The sequence below is a fragment of the Cynoglossus semilaevis genome, chromosome 13 (assembly GCF_000523025.1).
Source record: "Cynoglossus semilaevis isolate Cse_v1.0 chromosome 13, Cse_v1.0, whole genome shotgun sequence".
NCBI lineage: Eukaryota > Metazoa > Chordata > Actinopteri > Pleuronectiformes > Cynoglossidae > Cynoglossus > Cynoglossus semilaevis.
Genome location: NC_024319.1, coordinates 12,485,106 through 12,505,600, shown reverse-complemented (window position 1 = coordinate 12,505,600; position 20,495 = coordinate 12,485,106). Strand labels below are relative to the sequence as shown.

Genomic DNA, 20,495 nt, shown 5'->3' with positions numbered 1-20,495 from the left:
CCGTGATAGCCCTCGCTAATTAAAAAAAACCGCTGTTTGCACCAGTCATGTTTTTTTTTTTTTTTTTTTTTTTGGTAATTAACGCTTTAGTTAGAGCCTCATTGTGTTTATGTGAACCCAAAACTTGAAGGTTGATGGCTCTTATCTCTCTGCTGAAGGGCCTCATTTGGGTTAATCTTCACCTGGCAGAGACGACACTGCTTGTTAAGCAGGTGACTATATGCGCACTGTAGACTTGTATGTGTGCCTATGTGTAAGTGTGTTGTGTGCTTGCGTTGAAACTCACTGTTAACGATGGCAGTAGGCAGGATGGAGGCCATTGCAGCCTGCTGTGGCAGGAGCTGGATGCTGTCCAGCAGCCGAGCCGGGTACATGCCCTCGCTCAGTGACATGTGGTTCACTGGCTGCAGCCGTGAGTCAAAGTCCACTGCAAATGCCACCAGCTCTTCGCCCTCCATCATGTTCTTGGTAGTGGTGCACCACAGTTGGCCACCTGCACAAAACGGAGATGCAGGACACAGTTAGGTTTGCTGTGACAAAAGATGAAGTCAGACAGTGTTTTCATCTGAGTTTGAACCAAAATAAGTTGTGGTTTTGTAGTGATTTTCTTGTCTTTTTTCTTCTACATGCTGCACAGGCAGCATACTCTACTTCTACTACTATGTAGTTTAAAAATGTTTTTCTTGAAGGAAACCGTTATATTTTAGGTAAATAAACGGTTTCAGATGTACAGTTAACTTTCCTCATCTTCCTATTTGGTTTGCAAAATTGTTGGAGTTTGCTGTACTCGTGAGTGCGGAGGCTGTGTTTTTGTAGTTAAACTGAACCTCTCAAAGGTAATCTTCCCTCTGTTGCCACTGAAATGTCTTTTTAGGCCACTGATGTTCGTATCAAGAAGCAAAGCAAATCTCTGCTGGGGTAAACTGTACCCTACAGTGCTGTTCTCAGCTAGAACACAGAGACAGGTCCTTCACATCATTAGATTGTTGTGTTTTGGGATTAAGCATTCCTCTGAAATCTTCTGAACACATTCATTAAGTCAGAGAAAGGGAGAGCGGGAGGGAGGTGATGGTAGCGGAAGAGAGTGAAGGTTTTAGCTCAGATAATATTTATCTCAGCACATGACAGGCTTTTCAGCTGCACTTCATTTTCCACTGAAGAGATTAAAGTTTTTAATATGACTATTTACAGAAATCTGGTCGGGGAGATAACAACAAACTGTGATACACTCCCGCTAAATGGCAGAATTAGGACATTGTTTCAGAGGAAAGCTGGACAATTAATTAAAGCACGCTGTTAGCTTTCAAAGATGTGCAAACACACCGACAGTGTTGGGCTGAGAGGGACGGCCCCAACTGATGTAAATTAAAGAGAGTCCTCAGCAGAGGTGAGAATACTGAGGGGTGAGGTTGGAAAGCACAACCTGCCTCCCCCAAATACAGCACATACAGAACCCTGAGTACTCCTGTTTAACAAAGTCTTTAACAGTCTTTAAAATGGCTGTGTTAATATGGTAACTGTGATGGTGGGGAGTGTTTTTTAGAAACTGTTCCATTCATTAGATATTTATTTTAGTAATAGAGAACCTCACTGTTGTTGAGCTGTAATCATGAGATGCCTCAAGCTTCCGATTCAGAACGAAGTATTTCAGATTTCACGTCACATCTTTGATTAAACACCTCTCTGGCCTCTTTGATGCACTGTTAATTAGACCAGTACAAATGTGTCAAAGGTCCCTCCTTTGACACATTTGTGACATTAAAATGACATTAAAACGTGCCGTCTCTCAAAGTCCAACTAGTGTGTGCACCTCAGTGTGTGTGCGTGCCTGTCGGAGAATGCGCACGCTGCCACCATTTTAAAGAGCAGCTCCTATCTGTTGGCCAATCTGCCGTGACAAGACACACACTCTAGGCTGCTCCACTTCATCGTTTTGATTCTGTCATACCACACACTGCCTGGAGAGGCCCCTTTGAATTTTTATCTCCTAATTAAAATAACAAAACTCCTCTCCACTGTCTGCTCCAGTTAGCATCAAGGTAGATACAAACTGCCACTGACAATGGCAGGGAATATATCACAGCCGCAGCCACAAAAGTTCCTCTTCCTCCTTTTACTGGTCCCTCAGTTCAGACACACTTAACTCACAGAGAGAATTATGAAGTAGGCTCCCCAACACTTTGATACCAATCAGCGTTGTTGGTATCCAACTCAAATCAAAGATGTGTGTCAGTGTGTGAAGTGAAGCAGATTATGAGGAGTCTGATGAAAATGTTTCACTGCAGTTTGACAGCAGAATCTCCACTCAGATTGCAGCCCTTCAGCCAAGAATGCTACAGATCCATCTGTTGTGTGTGAGAAAGCTTGGAGTGAGTTTAAGGACTGCGTGTCCCAGTTTTACTGAGACACACAAAACACTGAGGCAGCACTTTTCCACTCACAGTCACTCAACCACGACCGGCTGCCATGTGATCTGGCTGCAGTTTGGACGGTCAAACCAGTTGTTCCTTATACATCAGGGTTGTGACCTGCATATTAGATCTGAAGCGCTCCACTGGTTTGGTCTCCGTACGGTTGATTTGGTTTATAATATTTCCCTGACAAAGCTGTTGGTCTCAGTTGGTAGTTTAACTCTTTTTTTGGAACATTGTGTCAACTTCTATATTTTACACACATTCACAGAAGATGTGATGTAACAACGCTCCTCACGTGGTTGTTGGAAAATGTTTGTTGTGTGGCAGGGCTACGTTGTCCAAATGGATCATTTTTCCTCCCGTCCTTCAGCCAAGCACTCTATGTTCATCAGGCTTCTTTTCCTTATAGTTGGTTAAATGTTTCTGCAACAAAGTACTAGTTTTAACATAAGAAAGTTTTTCCATAGACCAGCAGTAGAAATGTGGGCGTGTGAGGGAAGGTCACATGCATAACAATAACCAATCAATGACATTATATGTCATTGATTATTGTACTGTATAACATTTAATTTAAAACATTCAAACATTACATTCACTCTGTTCAGCTTGGAACCAAATGATTCATTACTGATACAATACTGGTCCCCAGCCCAGTGGTTGGACACCACCTGCTCTATAGTCTACTTCCTCTGAATGTCCTCTTTTCTTTTATCCTAACTACTGTTAGTCTATTCACGTAAAAAAAATCGTAGTACTTGTGTTGTTGTTATTGTTTATTAAAATAATCTGCTTAACATTTATCATAAAACTCCACTTTAATTGTCAAGAAACAAATTTAATTTAAATTCACTATTCTGTTTCTGCCATTTCCTAAATACTGTAGTAGTAATCCACATTCTAAAAGGAAAGGACAAGAATACAAGTAGGTGTAACTTAACATCTGCACATAAACAAATGCCAAACTCTGTATATATGCCTACAGTGCATCTGTGCATACATACAGAGCAGCTCGCGGGAACACATTTCACACGCACATATAGAAATGCAAAGCCGTGGTGGCTGATTATTCTGAGGCATCAGGTGTTTTATGAGGAAATCTGTTCCAGGAAGGAGCTGTTTGAGAGATTGGTCGAGGCTGTTTACTTCTGACAGCCATTTAATGGCGTGTAGACACGTGTTAGTCACCTCTGATGACCCGCTTCAAAGAGTGATGGGGGTCGAGGTCATTGGTGAAAAAAAAGTGGTAAAAGTAGGCAAAAAAGCAGGGGAAAAGTGGAGCTTGTGATTTGCACTTGTTTTCCTGCTAACTGTCTGCCGTGAGCTGCCTTTGTGCAGTGGCCAATACAGTTGGAATGAAGGCTATTGTCTAAATCCTCCTGCAGAGCACCTGATAAAAGAATAAAGAACTATGACATATTCTAAAAACAATGGAGGAATTAAGGGGAGACAATAGGCCAGCTGCCTCATTAAAACAATCAAAAAACGTCATCCTGTATGTAGTCCAGATAATTAAAAACCCACTGCATCCTGCAGTCTCTCAGTACCATATCCACCGGCTCAGTGAGGCCCTGAGACCGTGGCTCTGCTGGCTAAATGCCCTCTTCCCTCTCTTTTCTTTTTGATTAATGGTTTATTTGAACGTGCAGTTGAAGATGAACATATGAAGGAATTCATGAAATGAAATTACGATGCAAACGTGCTGTGCTCCCCCACACTACTCCCCCACCCTTCACCATAAGGACTTATAAACTAATCAAATGTCTCAGGATGAGTGGCGAGGACCCTGGACTTTGTGTTCCCTCCCCTTTTTGCCTGAAGCCCAAAGAGATTTCAAAGGGCAGGCATCACAGGGTTTGTTTTTTTCCTTTTTTTAAAAAAAATTCTCACTTTAAATTACCTTATAAGAAAATGCCTGTGTACAGTATCTACAGTATGTATTTGTAGACCAGACTGGGAGAGTAGAGCACATATGAGATTCTTAAGGAGGTTTTTTTTTTTTTTTGCACCCTGAAAACCACCATCGCCACAACCTCCGCTGCCGCCATATCTTAATGAAGCCACAAACAAATCTCTCATGCCTCGTGCAAAAGCTGAGAGACAACAAAGCAGCAGAAATAACAGAAGGGCCCGGATAATTAAACTGGCCTGAAGACAGGTATTCAAATGTTGGTGTGTAAACAGCACAACTCTTTTAATAGTTTAGCTGTAAAATGCGTAGTTAAGCACATCAGCACTCGCCTCTCCCATCTGTCCAAACACATTACCGTTGCAGAGGCCATTACAGCACTGAAGTACAGTCCCTCTGCACCACCGACGTGGATTATGGGAGGGGTTGAATGGATGCTTTAGTGAGGACTCACACTGGGCCGTTGGCAGCATCTGAATGCATCGTGGGGCCCTGTATCACACAGCATCACATTGCACTTTGAAAAATAGGATGTTGATGCGGAAACTTCTTCCTTTCCTTGGCCTCCTTACGCCTTTGTCTCCTCGTCTGATTGGCTGTGCGTGCTAACTGCCAGCTCCTAATTGTGAAGTGAGGCCAGTGACGCCTGAAGGAACAAGAGAGGCTTAATAATTATGTCTTCCACTCAGCTCCTAACTTCTCCCGGTCACAACCAAAGCAGACTCCTCGCACCTACGAATATCAAGTAGCTGCGTGATGTTAACCAGCGAAGCTTCATCCCACGAGGAGTAAATGACAGCGAGACACACACGTCAAATTCCCTGTCAACCTCAGTGGATCCTGTCAAAATATTCAATCACAACTCATGGGCGGATGGATAAATATCTGTATCTGCACCTGTCGGTTCTGCTGCAAATACTAAACAATTCCTCCTCATGAATGCCGGTAAACATTTGCTCTGTTTTCCGGATCACTGGACGTGGACACATTAGGATGTTTGTCAAGTCACAATCCCAGGATAGAGGGTAAAAAAAGCAGCCGAGAGAAAATAAAAATGCTGAGTGAGACGCCAGTCTGCACATCACTCACTGGGTCAAACAAGCCTTATATTATTGACGGCACACTAAACTAAAATTAGCTGACTCTACTGTTATTACAGCAAAGTAGTGGAAAAAGATTTGACTCCCTGTCCTTAATTCACTGTTTCCTTCTTCCTATAAGTGCGGGTAGCCACTAGGAGGCACTCTTCTCATGCTTAAGCTGGAGCCCCTGAGACGCGTTTGGCAGAGACGATGCAGAGCCTCTTAGACATGGCACAGAAGTGTAGACGCCAGTCTGCCTATACATCCTGACAGCAAGGTGTTAAAGATCTTACTCCGAGGAGGAAATGTGTTTGGATCAAAAAGTGTTCATCTGACCTCCTCCCAACCACCTGGAGGTATGTTGCATAAGCCTTAGTGGATAGGGAATGAAACATTTTTTTTTTTTGCCAAAACAAAACAAAAAATGCCTCAGATTTGTTTTTGCAGCTTTTATTTAATGATAAAAAGAAAATATTTCATTTTTTTCCTAAATTTTAAATTGTCACAATTTTTAAAATGGAATGAATAATATATATATATATATATTTTTAAAGTGCTTACAGAGTCTGAAAACCAAAAGCCGAGTCTCACATGTGCCTCCTTTTTGTCCAGACTAATTTTAGCGTCAAGTATTTTCTAGCAGATACAGCCAGTTGCGGGAGCTCACGGTTGGCCTTGAGCAAATGGCACGTGGGTTAGAATCCACAAATTAAAAAAGTCCTCCCGGGGGAGCCTCGAACACGGCGCTCTCTCTACAGTACACATTCACAGACAACAAAGACAAAAAGGCAGCACAGCACACACACACACACACACACACACACACACACACACACACACACACACACACACACACACACACACACACACACGTGCGTCACACGTTCAACACCCAATTTATGGAAAAAATCGAAGAAAGAACAATCCTGATTCAGCAAATGTTTTAAAAATATAATCTTTTACTTCTGAATTTGACGGATGCTTCTCTGCTTCGTCTCCAGAGAACCGTGTAGTCCCCCCCCCCCGTACAGTGGGGGTGATATTGGCAGGGGGCTGTTTGACTCTTAATAGTGTTGTAATGGTTTAGAAGTGAGGGAGAAAAAATAGAAAATGTGAATTAGCAGCTTTTTTTGTGCTCAGCGGCAGAGCTTAAGCTTTTAGATTTTCAATTTCAAATTAATTTAGCTTATAATAAAATGTGGGCTGATTTGCACGCAAAATAACAGTTAGAAGAAAACACACATTTTTAAAAAAAAGAGCTTTTGAATTCGGTGAGTGGGTTTCGCTCATTATATACCTTCTACTCTGCAGGTGGCACACACACACACGGCTTCTGTGCTGTCACTCTGACACAATACCTGCGACAAATTCCTCCAGTACAAAGCTGTTTTCTCCTCATTAGCTGCCACAGACTCTCAGCTCCTCCCTGTACACAGGGGAAGTGGAGGCTACTAATAAAAGGAAAGCTGTGACTGGCTCCTCTCCGCTCCGCTCCACTCTGCTTTATTCTTTATTTGGACAGGTTTGTCCCATTGAACACTCTATTACCTCTGCCTACTTCTCTGCGGGTTGTGTTGCTGGTGTCCTGGTTGTGGCCGGTCGACATGTGTTTACTGCGGCCCCCGCTGCGGCGGCAGGCTGGTTGTGGGGTGGAAGGGGAGCGTTTTGACCAAGCCCTGCTAATGGGGCCAGGAGACCCCTTATGGACAGAACTCCGCTGTGTTGAGCACTAGCAGCAGACCCTACCCCTCCCCCCGGTGTCCAGCTGTGGCACCGTGGCCCATGTCCCCCTACCCATCATGCATCGATGGGAGCAGGTGAACGGCGGATGGCGAGAGCAGTTTTCCTAGGAGAGCAGTTCGCCATTGCCACGCGCCTCAGTGGTTCCTCCAACATGGCTCCATCCCTGCACCACATGGGCTTCCTGGCCAGTATACAGATATATGTGTGTGCGTGAGTGTGTGTGTGTGTTTTACAGTAGATGCCAACGCTAATGCAAATTCTCGCCATTAAAAAAAAAAAATGGAAGCCTCTCTCTCCTCTGTCTCGGCCTTCTGCTGCTGGCACTTTCTTTAGTTTTCTTCTCCACGAGGACAGAGCAGCCAGAGACACACACCTGTCATCTATTTGAAGTATTTGAAATTATTGATCAGGTCAGGTGGGCTGTTAATTTCTAAGATTATTTAATCCCCCCCTTGAGTGCGTATTGATTCATGTCCTAAAATGAACATTTTATTTCATTTGCAAAGTGTTTCTGTCCCTAATTTATAGCTGCGCTCATTTGGTATTCACTGCACCGCAATGTACATACACACACTCACACACACACACACACCGTGTGACACGCACATTAACAGACGAGTCACCGGAGTAACATCCCAGCATGCCCTCTGTCTTTGCACCACTGTAATTTTACATATTGCTTAAAGTATGTGCTAATTAAATTTTCGGTGGGTTTGCACCAGAAATAAATAATCTGCAGCTAAAAGGCCTAATTGCGTTTGTCACATTGTGTCTCAGTGGCTGCTGCGGCGGGAGCACAGCCGCTGCCCTTGCTCATTGCCATTCTGTCGTCCTGGCAAGCCCCCGCGCTGCCCCAGGTATCACCACGTGGCCATCTGGAGCCGACATCTGTCTCTCTATTGATCACAAGGGTTTAGCACTTGATCAAACAGACTGCGACAGGAAATTGCTCTTTTCCCCACAGAAAAGGCCAGTCGCCTGCGTGAGGGTAATAGAGTGGAACTGAGATGCAGCAGCAGCACGGTGGGCAGGCGGGCATGGGAACTGCCAGGCAGGCACTCGCTCGTCGGTGTCAGCCGCTGTGGAGGTGGCACGGACTGCACTCTGTCCACGGCCATTTTCCCAGGGCTGCTCTTTTAACCTCTCTCAGTGTTTTTTAATGTTGAACAGTTGAACAAAGGAAAACATCTGATTTGCCCTGCTGTAGATGTAGACGGTGAGGACTTCAGCGAGGAGCGGAATGCTGCATTTTAATGAGCAGAATTTGTCTTTCAAATCAATTAAATAACTGTATAAGCCAACAGCTGCTTCAACGTGTCAGGAAAAAAGCTGGATGCCAGTGAAATATGCTGCACGATAAGTAGCACAGATGGTGGGAAATTAATGTATTTCTTCAAAGAAAGACGGGGAGGAAAAAAAATTAACTCCAGGGCTGCATCCTGATACCTGAAAATGCCCTTCTGTCATTTTTATAATAATTAAAATACACAGCAGAGGATAAAAAAAAACCTCTTAGTCTACAGTTTTAAAAATACAAGATTTGTGTTTTTAAATGTATAAAGTGTGTTAGTCCTGCACTGGAAATAATAGAAGACTCCAGTTGTCTCCAGCTCCCTCTTAACCCCTGTGGAGTTCAACACACTATTAGAGCCTGAGGTGAAGAAGTCTCTGAATGATGTGTGTTACAGTGTGTTAGCTGAGGCTGTGGTCCACATCTAAAACGCTCGCTCCTCTTTGCACAGGCATGCTTTCCAGGCACCCGCTGCTCTAACATCATGTTTAGCAAATATGAACGATTTGATACTGAAGGTGACATTTACTCAGCATTGTAGGGACATATTTAATTGTTGCTGCAGAGAGCGAGATATGTTTTCCCCTTGCCTACAGTGCTGGGATTGTCCTTTTTGGAATGTGATGCAAATTTGGGATGAAGCAACTAATTTCATCCTTGCACCCCTGTGCACCCCTCTCCACCCCCGTCCTCCCTCCGTCCCTCCCTCCCTCCCTCCCTCCTCCGCCAGCCTCCACCACCTCAGACATGAAGATTCTGATTAATCGTGTGACCGCCCCTCGCGTTTGCATTTTTTTTTTTTTTAACACAATCTCACGCTGCCACGGTTGGGTGTGTGAGGTGTTGTGCCACTTTTGGCAAGCAGAAAAGACGTAGCCCAAGGAAGAACAAGTCGAAAGTATGAGGAGGGGAAAAAAATATGACCAGGGGACGTGATAAAAAATTATCAGGCCGTGTGTTTTCCTGTTTGGTTTTAATCTACATTTAATTAAATTCTTATCTGCTGTGTGCTTATGGCTGCATTTGAATGGCGAAGCTGCATTCATTATGAATGGTAAAATTGAACTCAGTACATTGTGTGTGGCCCAATAAAGAAACAAGAGTCTTATTGCGCTGCATGCACAAGCAGTGACAGACATGCGGAAAAAATAAGTCAATTAAGATCGGTCTTTAAATTACTGCTCTATCAAAACAAGGGGAGAGAACACGCTTCATAATGGAATCCTGACAAGGAGAGGAAGCACAGTTGACCGTTGTTAATATACATCCCATTCGATATAGCCAATTTTATTAGCCTGTGCACAGAAAACACACAGATGATGCATGCAAGATTTACAAGTCTGTCATGATAGTTCATAATCGACGGAGCTGGAGAGGGAAAAAAAGTTGACTCGCAGAGGTCAAATGAAAAATGGCTGCAGCAGTAATAATAAAGCTTTCCCCATAAAGATCCTGCATGTTTATCTGAATGTCAGAAGTAAACAGCAGAGGTCAATGACAGCCCCTGTGTGGAACAGTCGGGAACATACGGGAAGAGTTAAATCCACGAGAGAGCCGGAAGGACGGAAAACAGAGATGGAAGAAAAGCTTTGAAATTGTAAAAGGCACAGAGCTAGTCAGCGGGGACACAGCACTTGATGAAGCTAAAAAAGCCACGTCTCAATAGCGGCAACCCGGAAAACGTCGTAAGTGATGCAACAAAGTTGGACCCGGACAAAATCCTTAAATCTTTCTATTCCCCCGTTCCGAGCTGCATGGGAGGGAGAGGGAAGCTCCCTGCCGCAAACCCGTGTTTACAGAGCTGTTCTCATCTCTAGGCCTTGCTCATCCATGGCACTGACACACAGTGTCGACATGATTAGGGCTCTGTCTTTGCATAGTGCGGTGTGTGTGTGTGTGTGTGTGTGTGTGTGTGTGTGGGTACAGAGGGTGGAGGGGACGGTGGATCGGCAGATGAATGACTCTGGAGCATCGGAGAGGGATCACGGCAGATAATCGCTCCTGACTGCTGTGCTGGAGCTCTCAGATCTGGTCTTTAAAATAATGTTTGGAGTCAAGTCCCTCCAAAAGCTCCTTCTCACGGGTTATCTTCTGCATTTTATGTTTGCTGTTTAAATCTTAACGGGACACGAGCAGCAAGGGAGAGCAAATATGTCTGGAGTCGGAGGAAGCGGAGTGGAAATGTTATTGCGAGGGGGTTAAGATTAGCTGTGGCAGAGGCTGACGGGATGAAACTCCTCTGTTGGAGTGGCTTTTATTCCTTCAGAAAAAAACTTGGAATGTTCAATTCAAAGGGCCGTGCGTTCAGGACGGCAGTGCAAAAACGCCATGAAAAATACATTCTGTGAATTCTATTTTCTTAATAAGAAAGGCAAAAGAACAAAGAAAAACATATTTTAAGTATCACTAACGGAAGTCCGTCAATCTGCTGATTATTTTTTATTCAAACTGTTGGGGAACTTTTACTGGTACAACTAGAATTTTGTGTTTCGAGCCTTTGTTGTTCTTTGCATGCAGTGATGGGTCGTTGCTACAACACTTTGTGCTGAGTTGAACAAAATGCTGAGTGTCATAATTGTCTGTCAGTTAAAAAAAAATCAAATCGCTATTTTTTTGTTTTCACAAAACATTTCTTGCATTTAGGAGAAGTCTGTCTGCATTGTGTCCAGGGATGGAAACCATCGCTCAATGTGCACATCCCTCCAGCCCTTAGACTGTATTGCATCATGAACTACTTTTCTGTCCCTTTGCCTGATGAAAACAGGTTCAGTTTGATTATAGTGGGTTTTAAATGGGATCTTTGAACCTGTGGAGACCAGATCTGTGTGGAGGTGAACTTTGGCTAACAGTGACAGCAGTGAAGGGCTCAAACACTGCATTTACTCGAGTACATTTAAATACAGACCTCCACTACGGCACACAGACAGTGAAAATACAGTACGGCATAAATTCCACCATCATAAATACTGCTATCACACAAACAGAGGAGCCATAAAGTACGGCTGCCCATGTCTGGGACCATAAACCTCTGGCGTTACTCATAGGGAATGAACACACATGCACAATTTACTGCAGTAGATCCTCCTTTGTTTATCTTTTAAATAAGCACACTTTATCACACTCCTGCATAAGCAAATTGCATGCAATGCGTGTTGTTTTAACATTTGATACGCTGTCGGGAAGATTCATTTCTCCCCACCAATTCAATTGTCTTTGCAATATCCTGCTGCCATAGGCATCAGGCCCCATCACCTGTGCGTTATCACTGGCCGACCTGTTTGGGGAGCTCTTGAAACGGTGCCACGGCATTGACTCGCAGTTAACAGCAGGTCTCTGAACTTCTCACGGCTGACGGCGGCGGCTGGAAAATTACGCTAACAACTAATTAACATCATAAAGAGTTCCTAAATGGTCGGCCGACACCTGCAACCTTCATTTGCACACGCTAACTCACAATTACCTGTGTTTTTATTTTGTGCAGATAAAGCATGCATTTTTTAAACGCCTCTTAGAATATTCATTTCTGAGCCTGGCACCAACACCGAATGTGTGTTTTTTTAATGTACAAAAAAGCCACAAGGCCTCCAAAAATAATTGCGCTGGCAGAGTTCCTGAAGCTTATTTTGTTGCTTTTTTGGACTTTTTATTTACCTCTATTTACTCAACTGCCGTGGCCTGAACCTGAAATAACACTTTCCATTTCTAATTTCTATATGAATGCAAAATATTTCCAGTCGGCAGACGTGGACCTCCAGTTACTGGTCCGAATAACAAAGTGCCGCCTGTCAGTCTGAGACACTTTGCTGGCTGGCTGAACTAAGCTGGTTTAGACTGACAAGCCTTCACAGCGGTGGCTCACTTCAGCTTCTAGACTCCGTCAGAACCCGTGTTCTCTCTCTCTCTCTCTCTCTCTCTCTCCCTCTCTCACCCTCTGTGTTTTTTTACTTTAAAGGCTTCAAACTTTCTCTCTTAAGAACTGCGATGCACTCACACCTCATTACAGAGCCACATTACGGGCTACAGCAGTAATACAGCTTTAATCTTCTCCAAATCGTTATAAATGTCAAGCGGGGGCCGGGGACTTCCCAGCCTACTGCACCACTGGCTTAGCCCACGATCCCCTCATTTCTGTATTAGCTAAAGTCAGAGAATTACACTCAGTGCCAGATTCCCCTGGAACTCTCAACCCCTTTTGTTCCAACAGTCAATGTACCATTAACATACTCTTTGAAACTGCCCCCATCCCCAAAATAAGAGAAAAAAAAAACAGGCCCTAACAGCTAAATATGAAAACGGTTGATACCCATACCCTGCTCCGTACGCCGCCCGTACCTCCCCCTGCTTTCCCTTAGCCTCTCCTAATGAGACGCAACATCCCTGTCTCCCCACTGAAGAATCCAGACTTTGTGTGTGATAGAGAGACTGCGGCTGTTTATTAATAATGAATTTGGATGTTTTTCTTTTTTTTTCTTTTTTTTTTTGAGCGTGTGGAATGTTATCAGCACGCACACAATCCCACCAATAGTTTGCCCTGATGGGGTAGCTGGGTTCCCTCATTAGCAGAACATATTTAATCCAGAAGTTTCTTATCAAATGTCACACCTGCATCTCTAAATGGCATTTTCACATTCATTCGCCTGTATTTGGGAGATGAGGCTCCAAGGTGCTTTGCAGAGATTAAGAAGGAGAGAGAGTGCAAGCTTATTTTATCATATAACGGGTCTGGAAGGAATCCAAGGAGTTTTTGTCTTGTTGTTGTAATTAGAAAGCCTTTAAAGTGATAACGCCTGCATAGGAATATGAATATGTAGCAATCAGACTCCCCCCCAACTCTCTCTCTCTCTCCCTCTCTCCCTCTCCCTCTCTCTTTTTCCTCATTCTCTTCTTAAATTGTTGAATGCTCAGTATTTTTTGTTTTGTGTTCAGCAAGGATTAACTCAGAGGCTTCAAAAGTTTAATGAAAGCCACAAAAGTACGCATTTTTTCTTCTTTCTGAGACTGTGATTGTTTTTTGTTTTTTTCCGTAGCAGCAACAAACAAGACATTAGCAAAATTAGTTTGGACCCAGTTTTTTATACTTGACACAATGAAAATATACACTGATATACATTGTATATTCCCCATGTATATTGGTTTTAATAACTAGATATTATTTTAATTTCTAATCCACTACATCATTAGGCCACATATTGAAGATTCTTTAAGAAGTGCACCTTGAAATATATATATAAAAAAATGGAGCAGGGATTCTTCCTTTCAGTATTGGCATTTAGTCTCTGTGTATATCCAGAAAAGCTGCTGCTGCTGCTGCTGCTGCTGCTGCTGCTAAACATCAGGCCAGAGATAAGTGTAAAACTGAGAAGTATTGATCCAGTAATAGTGGTTTGCGCTTTGACTCTGACACCTTAACCCCGCAGACATAATGTCATCGCCTCTTATCCTTTCCTCTTAACACAGCCTACCTATCTGCCACAGGCTGTCACCTGCAGTAATACGCTTCTCAGAAGCCGCCTTAAATCACTGAAATCATTGCACTTTTCAGACATTATTTATTTCCCCACCTCTTAAAAGTGAAGCCTGATTTACAGTTGGGTAAAAGGTGGCTACTGCACACTCCACACCACCGCCTCTGCGCCTCCATTTCACATGAGACCCACTTGTGCATTCTGTCAAGGTAACTCCATTTATACCATTGTGAGAGCTGCTGCGTAGAAATGACTATGTTGTGGCTGTGGAATTGTGTTGGCTTACAGCACATGACAAATACAGTGGCTCCAGTCTCGGCGTAATGATCCCAGATGTGAGCCGGTTTAGACGTTTTCATTAATTGAAAGCGTCACTGTGTAACAGCGCAGTATTACACTCTGGCAGGTATGAATGAAGTCTAATACAGCTTAATTACTCTGCAGCTAAATACGCATTGTAGAGGAGCCTTATGTGGGACTCTTTATCTGCTGCAAATCACAAGTTTAAACCACCGGAGTGTGCAGGAGTGATAATTAGTCAGGATTTAGGTATTCAGAATTCTAATGGAAAAATGCTTGAATGAATGCAAGCCACTCTTTCTCTCGCTAATACAAAAGGAGCTTTAGCTCCAAACTTTTTTTTTCTTTTTTCTTTTTGATGGATGTGTTTCCAAAGACTGCCATGAGAGCGGCTAGGCCATCGCTGAAGGATGCCAGACGTTGACATTATATGCAAATTCTGTTTATTATCTTGCAGGCAGCACAGATCCTACCTCAGTCGGGGCCGTTGCAGCCCCCACAGCAACATTCGAGCAAGGTTTATGCACAAGGGCTTCTAATTAGCTCTCTGAGGGCCGCGGTTAGTGCAGCACTTCTCACAACAGCCGTTGGGAAGTCGAACAGTAACTGGGAGGGCTCCATATGTTGCCCACGAGGCCTGAGAGACAGACTGATCTTGCATGTCTCACATTAGGAGACACTCCCTGTACTGGTGATGGAGAGTTCATGTTTGGAATGCTTTTGTTCAAGAAAATCCGGCCTTTTGAATATCCTGCCCTTGATCGATAAGAATAAGAAATACATACAGAAACATCGGGGCACACAGGAGCACACGTAGCTTTTTTGTGGTAGCCGAGGAGCTTCAATAAGCTTCAGTAAGTAGTAGTTTTGCATTAAAGTATGATCACTTAAATTTTCTGTAATTGTTTTGATAATTAAGATCTTGGATATTCTTCTTAAATGCGAATATGTTCAAGTTCTGCTGCAAAAAAGTCTGCATTTTATGAACCACATGTTCTGTGTTATTTAATAGATCGATGTCTGTTCAGTCACCTGTGAAACCAATCCTTACTTACTTCTCTTTAACACAGAGTCACAATTAAAATGGTGACTGCAAAACAGAGGATGAAGGCACAACTCTGAGGCGGTGACAAAGACATGACAGATTGTAGTAAAATGGCTGATAGACCGTGCAAATAGACTGCCAACATCATGGGGCATTGTTTTTACCAAATCAGCTTCTGCTGCCTTCACAGCCATCCTGATCACATTCCAATAAAAAAAAAACAAAAAACAACTAAACACTGAGAGACGAGCCTCAGTGCATGATGTTCAGACACAAATCTTAATGCAAGTGCAGACAATCGTTTACCTTTAAAATCCATCACATATTAAATTTGCATATTAAATCGTGTCCAATCAAACTATGTCCTGGATGTGGATCAAAACATTTTAGTGCAAATTTAAAAAAGAGAATAGATCTATTCAAAAGAGTACAGAGTTTGTTGAGGTCGTATTTGCCTCTACAGAAATCCTTCTGTTCAGCAGAGGATTTCGATCTGTTGCTAAAGCTAAATAGTTGTTGAGATTGTTAAAGTCACATGAAGAGAAGACAAGAGGTAACCCCCCCAAGGTAAAACCCAAATAAGAGACAGCAGCTTGGTTGCAGGGAGAAGCCACAGCACCAACTGTAATATGAGGCTGAGGTCAGTGCGATTTCTTCCTAAAGAATACACAGTGTTGGACTGAAGGTCTGTTGAATCCGTGCAGTCACTGGGGGTAGAGGAGCTCTTGTAATTTGCACAACTGAATCCATGGAGCAGACATAAGGGAATAAGTTGGACAGAGAAGAAGACAGAGAACAAACCTGGCAGCCACGTTGAGGCCATGCCAGTCCTGCCTGCGCCACGCGGTGTGGCAGGGGGGCAGTGCCAGGAAATGTGGTGAGAGGAGGAAAGATCAAACAACAAGGGCTGCAGATCTCCACCAATCTGCTCTGTATTAATGTCAGAGCCAAGGAGCAGCTGAACCAGACGTGATCCACAATGTGTGACAGCCATGTATGTGTGAGTGTGTGTCTATATGACCATCCTAACTGGACAGAATTCATGACGGCCTGGAGAAATTACAGCGAAGTCAAATCTGACATAAACATGTCTCAACTGGTCTAAAGAAAGTTGACGAGTTTTAGTTCTAACAGAAGAGCTACGTGAACTTCTGCGGTGAAGTGTTTTGCCTGTGACTCTGGATGTCACACACACTGTGGACCATGATGGAGTGCTGGGAACCTGGTGGCTGTATCTACACGCCTCTCGGCTCCAGTGGGCTCCACACCCAGGCCCCGCAACCTGCTCCAAAAACTTGTTCTGTATAGCTGCAATAAAGGAAGCAGACGGCAAATGAGCTCCATGCTGCCACTGCTCCCTCCCGGACAGATGGCAAAATTAGACAATATGCTTTCCAAAATTACGCTGAAGTCACGTGGCTGTTTGTCTGCCTGCCTGTCCATCCTGTCACTTCTCTGTCCTGCACGGCCGTCCTGGCCACCTCTGCCAGGGTGTGGCGTCTGGGCAGGGGCAGCGCTGTGCTGTTTGGGATGATGGGAGAAACACAGCCAGCCTTGTTGCTGTTGATTGATATCTGTGCTCTGTGATGTAGGCATGTAGAGCCAGCCGGCACATCGGCGTACGAGCGCGGCTCTCAAAAAAGGTGGTGCACCTTCAAAACAATGCAATAACGTCGCAATCTGTTGTTATTCTGCTTATTTTCTGGAACTTGATTACCGGGAAAAAGGACACAGATAGTTTTTTAACTTAAACGGTAAATGTTAAATATCTCAGTGAAACTTTCTGTAAAGGAAACTGTCCTCAATCAGCAGGGAGGCTACTGTTACTGGTTTGGCCAGTAGATATCAAATGCATTTCATTCCAAGAATGTGTCTTGACTCATCACGTTTCTGCTTTTCCTCAGTGATTTGTCTGTCAATTAAAAAACAAAGCTCCTGAGGTAACATCGACGTTGAGGCTTTTATCAAATCATAAAGAGACACGTTCTATTCAGAACATCCCCACTCCCCCCAAGAACACTATTGATTTTTTAAGCAGTACAATTGCAGGCCACTTATTGAACATCCTATAATCATCTAACTTTGTAGAGATGTGTGTTAGACTGTGGTGGACAGCCTGCATTCCAGATCTGTCTCTGTTGAGAATGGATTTTTGTACAGCACGAATGGGCAAAAACAAAGGTAACATTTCTGCAACATAGTTTCTTTAGACAGTGGGATGTGGTGCTGTACTGAAAGAACACATTTTTAGCTAGGAGTTTTCAGTTTTTAAATGCATGTGTCCACAAGTTTGAAATCTGTAGTGTTGTAGTAGCTTCTATGTCAACGCATGACATATATCCACGTATTTGAAGTACGTCTACACCAGCCAGCTTGTAGTACTAGGTCCTTGGAGAGATGTAAGAGAGGGGTAAATGTTTGAGGAGCAGGACTCTGCCCCTGAAGAATTTCCCAGAGCTCCATGCATGTTGGGAGTGACACAGAGTATCTAATTACAATATTAGCCTCTATGCCTCACTGGCTTTTTGAACGGAATCTTTGACTGGAGACTGATAGTGGTATCTGGAGCTGATAGCACAGTCTCCGCTGTGAACTGGAAACAGTCTGCTGTTTTCAGGGAATCTCTGTGAAAAATCTTGTCTGAGGAAATTACGTTATTCCTCTGCTATATGCGCAGTGTGAGATAAAATTGCAGAAGTTGGCAACTTGACTATCTTGTCATAGAAATAAAAGTGGTCTTTCCTGCCGCCTCTCAGTGGCCCGATGAAAACGAAACACCTTTTATTGTTGCTGTGCTGAGAACAAACACATCAGGCCTCAGTATGACAGTAAAAATAGAAAGAAATTTGGCAGCAGAAACGTGGTGCTGATAAAGTTTAAAAACTTGGAAAACATTAAAAACTCGCTCCATACAAATGCCTTTTGATTAAAGTATCATTCAAAAGTACAAGAATGAATTATTTATCCAAATAAATGTAATAAAATCAGCAAGCATGGATGAAAGAGGAGCTACAGATGGCAGGACGCTCTGATTCCTGGACCGACTCCTCAGTACAGACGCCAGACAAATTCTGAATTTATACAGCAACCAAAAGAGTTGGAACTGAGTGTGACGACACTAATGCTATATGTTTTCAGTAGAATGATCACAACCACAAAATGCTCATTGCCGGCTTTGACTGGCCTCCCGTTTTGTCGCTGGGGAGAAACCTCGGTCCCTTTGGTGACAACTCCGTCTCTGTCTTTGTGCCCCGTTCAGGCAATTACGAATGGCTACATGTTTTTCCACAAGGGGGTGGATGAAGACGGGGGAGGGAGGAGGTGGAGAAACAGGGCTGTCGTGTGAAAAAGTCATTTCGGCACGGCACTTTTCAGTTCCGGTCATGCTCTGTGCCGACGCAAATTAAAACCTTCTCGGTAGCCCATGTAAATATGCTGCCGACTGCGCTGCGCTTTAATGAGCCATGATATGAAAGACACCTTAAACCAATGAAAAAAAAAAAAATCACTGTCCACTTAAAGGTGGTCTGCACACCTTAAACCAATGAAAAAAAAAAAAACTGTCCACTGTCCACTTAAAGGTGGTCTGCGTCTGACAGGTGACAGGTAGAGCTGAGTTTAAGGCAGGATTGGGTGGTGGCGGCGGTGGTGGTGGTGTGAGGTTGGGGTAGGTTTGGCACGACGACGACGGGGGGCAAAGCAACCCTGGCATTCAGGAATAATCTGGAACTGTGAGCTGCAATTTAGGAGAGAGTAACCATCTTTCTAGCCCCAGGCGTTTCAAAGAATTCTGGGAGGTGGAGGTGGCGGTAGAGGCGGAGAGGGAGAGGGAAAAACGGAGGGAGCAGATGGGAATTGTGTTAATGTCTGTGCCTAGGAGCTTGGTGTGTGCTTATTTTTTAAGGGTTGGGATGTTGTTAAGAAGGGAAGACAGTTACTATGTAGTAGTCTTTCATTGTCACCATCTTAAAAATGTACATAATTTCCCTCTATTCCGCAGCTGCACACACACACACACGTGCACACACACAGCTCTCAATCCTCTAATAACCTGTCTTCTTAAAAACCTTACAAGGATTACCTATCTGTAAATCTGCTTTGTATGCAGAATGTGATGGCGGGATGGAAATGAGCAACTGTTCAAGATGGCGCCTATACCAAAAAAAGAAAAAAAAAAAAAGAAAGAAAAGGCGACTCACATCTGCACAAACCGATTAATCCCAAACATTCAGAGGAATCTGAAGTCATTTGCAATATCACTGAATCCATAATCAAGATTGGCTGCCAGAGACTGAGTCTGCAGGCACAGAGTCAATGCCCAGTTCAATGAGGGCTGATGGGATGTATAATTTCATGACAGATGCACGCATTCACGGGGGGAATGCCTGGGTCATTTTAACATTCACAGGAAAGAAAGAAAAATCCATATATATATATATATATATATCTGTGTATGTATGATAGTGCCAAAGAAATACACACCTAATTATTAATGGGTGAAAGGAGGCGACAGAAAATGAAAAATGTTTGTTCACAAATACTAGGCTATTCATAGTATGCTAATTTATCATTATATACAAATATGGGGAGATGCATTTGTACTGTGGCTGTTCAGAAACACAGCCTCCTATGCATTCAGTCGTGCTCCTCTAATAGGACAAATCCCCGTGTTTGCATAACAATAATTACATCAATCATGTTTATTGTAAAGATTAGGGGCCTGTTGTTCTTACAGGTGACTCACGTTGAAGACACAGTCCACAGTGGTCTCAGACCTCTAGAAGGTGGAAGTGAACTAATGCACTTTTGGATTAGATATAGGTAAAATTAAATAAAATTTTTGTCTAACAATATTATTTGATGTTTATTTTGGAATCCACTCGCTGGCCGAATTGAACGGTTTGGCCCACTGGCCAAGAGTTGATAATCACTGCAGCTGATCATAACGTGGTAGCCTTTCCCATAGGTTTAGGTCTGTAGTGAACTACACTAAATTCATTCTTATTATTAAAAAACGCTGCTAAATCATCAAGTCTTATATAATAATCATGGCCAATCAGAACTGTGGCCCTTTCAACGGCTTTTGTAATTATTTCAGCCTGATAGGTGAGAAGCATTCATTACACACACTGAACCTTCCACTCCACTCATTATTTTGAGATAAAAAAAACCAAAAAACTTTGTAGCTCAAGAAGAAGCTAAGACATTTATCTGACCACTGAGGCTCTCTGCAGCCGGCCTCCTCCTTT

General features: G+C 43.3%; 2 protein-coding genes across 4 annotated transcripts in view; one reads left to right on the top strand and one right to left on the bottom strand.

Annotated features, from left to right (window-relative positions):
• The window catches only part of LOC103388629 (uncharacterized), a 143,259-nt gene that overhangs the window by 18,896 nt on the left and 103,868 nt on the right, over positions 1-20,495 (top strand). The gene's annotated exons all lie outside the window — the stretch shown is intronic.
• zfpm2a (zinc finger protein, FOG family member 2a) overlaps positions 1-20,495 on the bottom strand; it is a 118,635-nt gene that overhangs the window by 3,747 nt on the left and 94,393 nt on the right. For both annotated transcript variants that reach the window (XM_025061870.1, XM_025061871.1), the window contains exon 6: positions 287-493. In XM_025061870.1, coding sequence (XP_024917638.1) covers positions 287-493 — 207 coding nt within the window. The remainder of the gene's footprint in view (positions 1-286; positions 494-20,495) is intronic.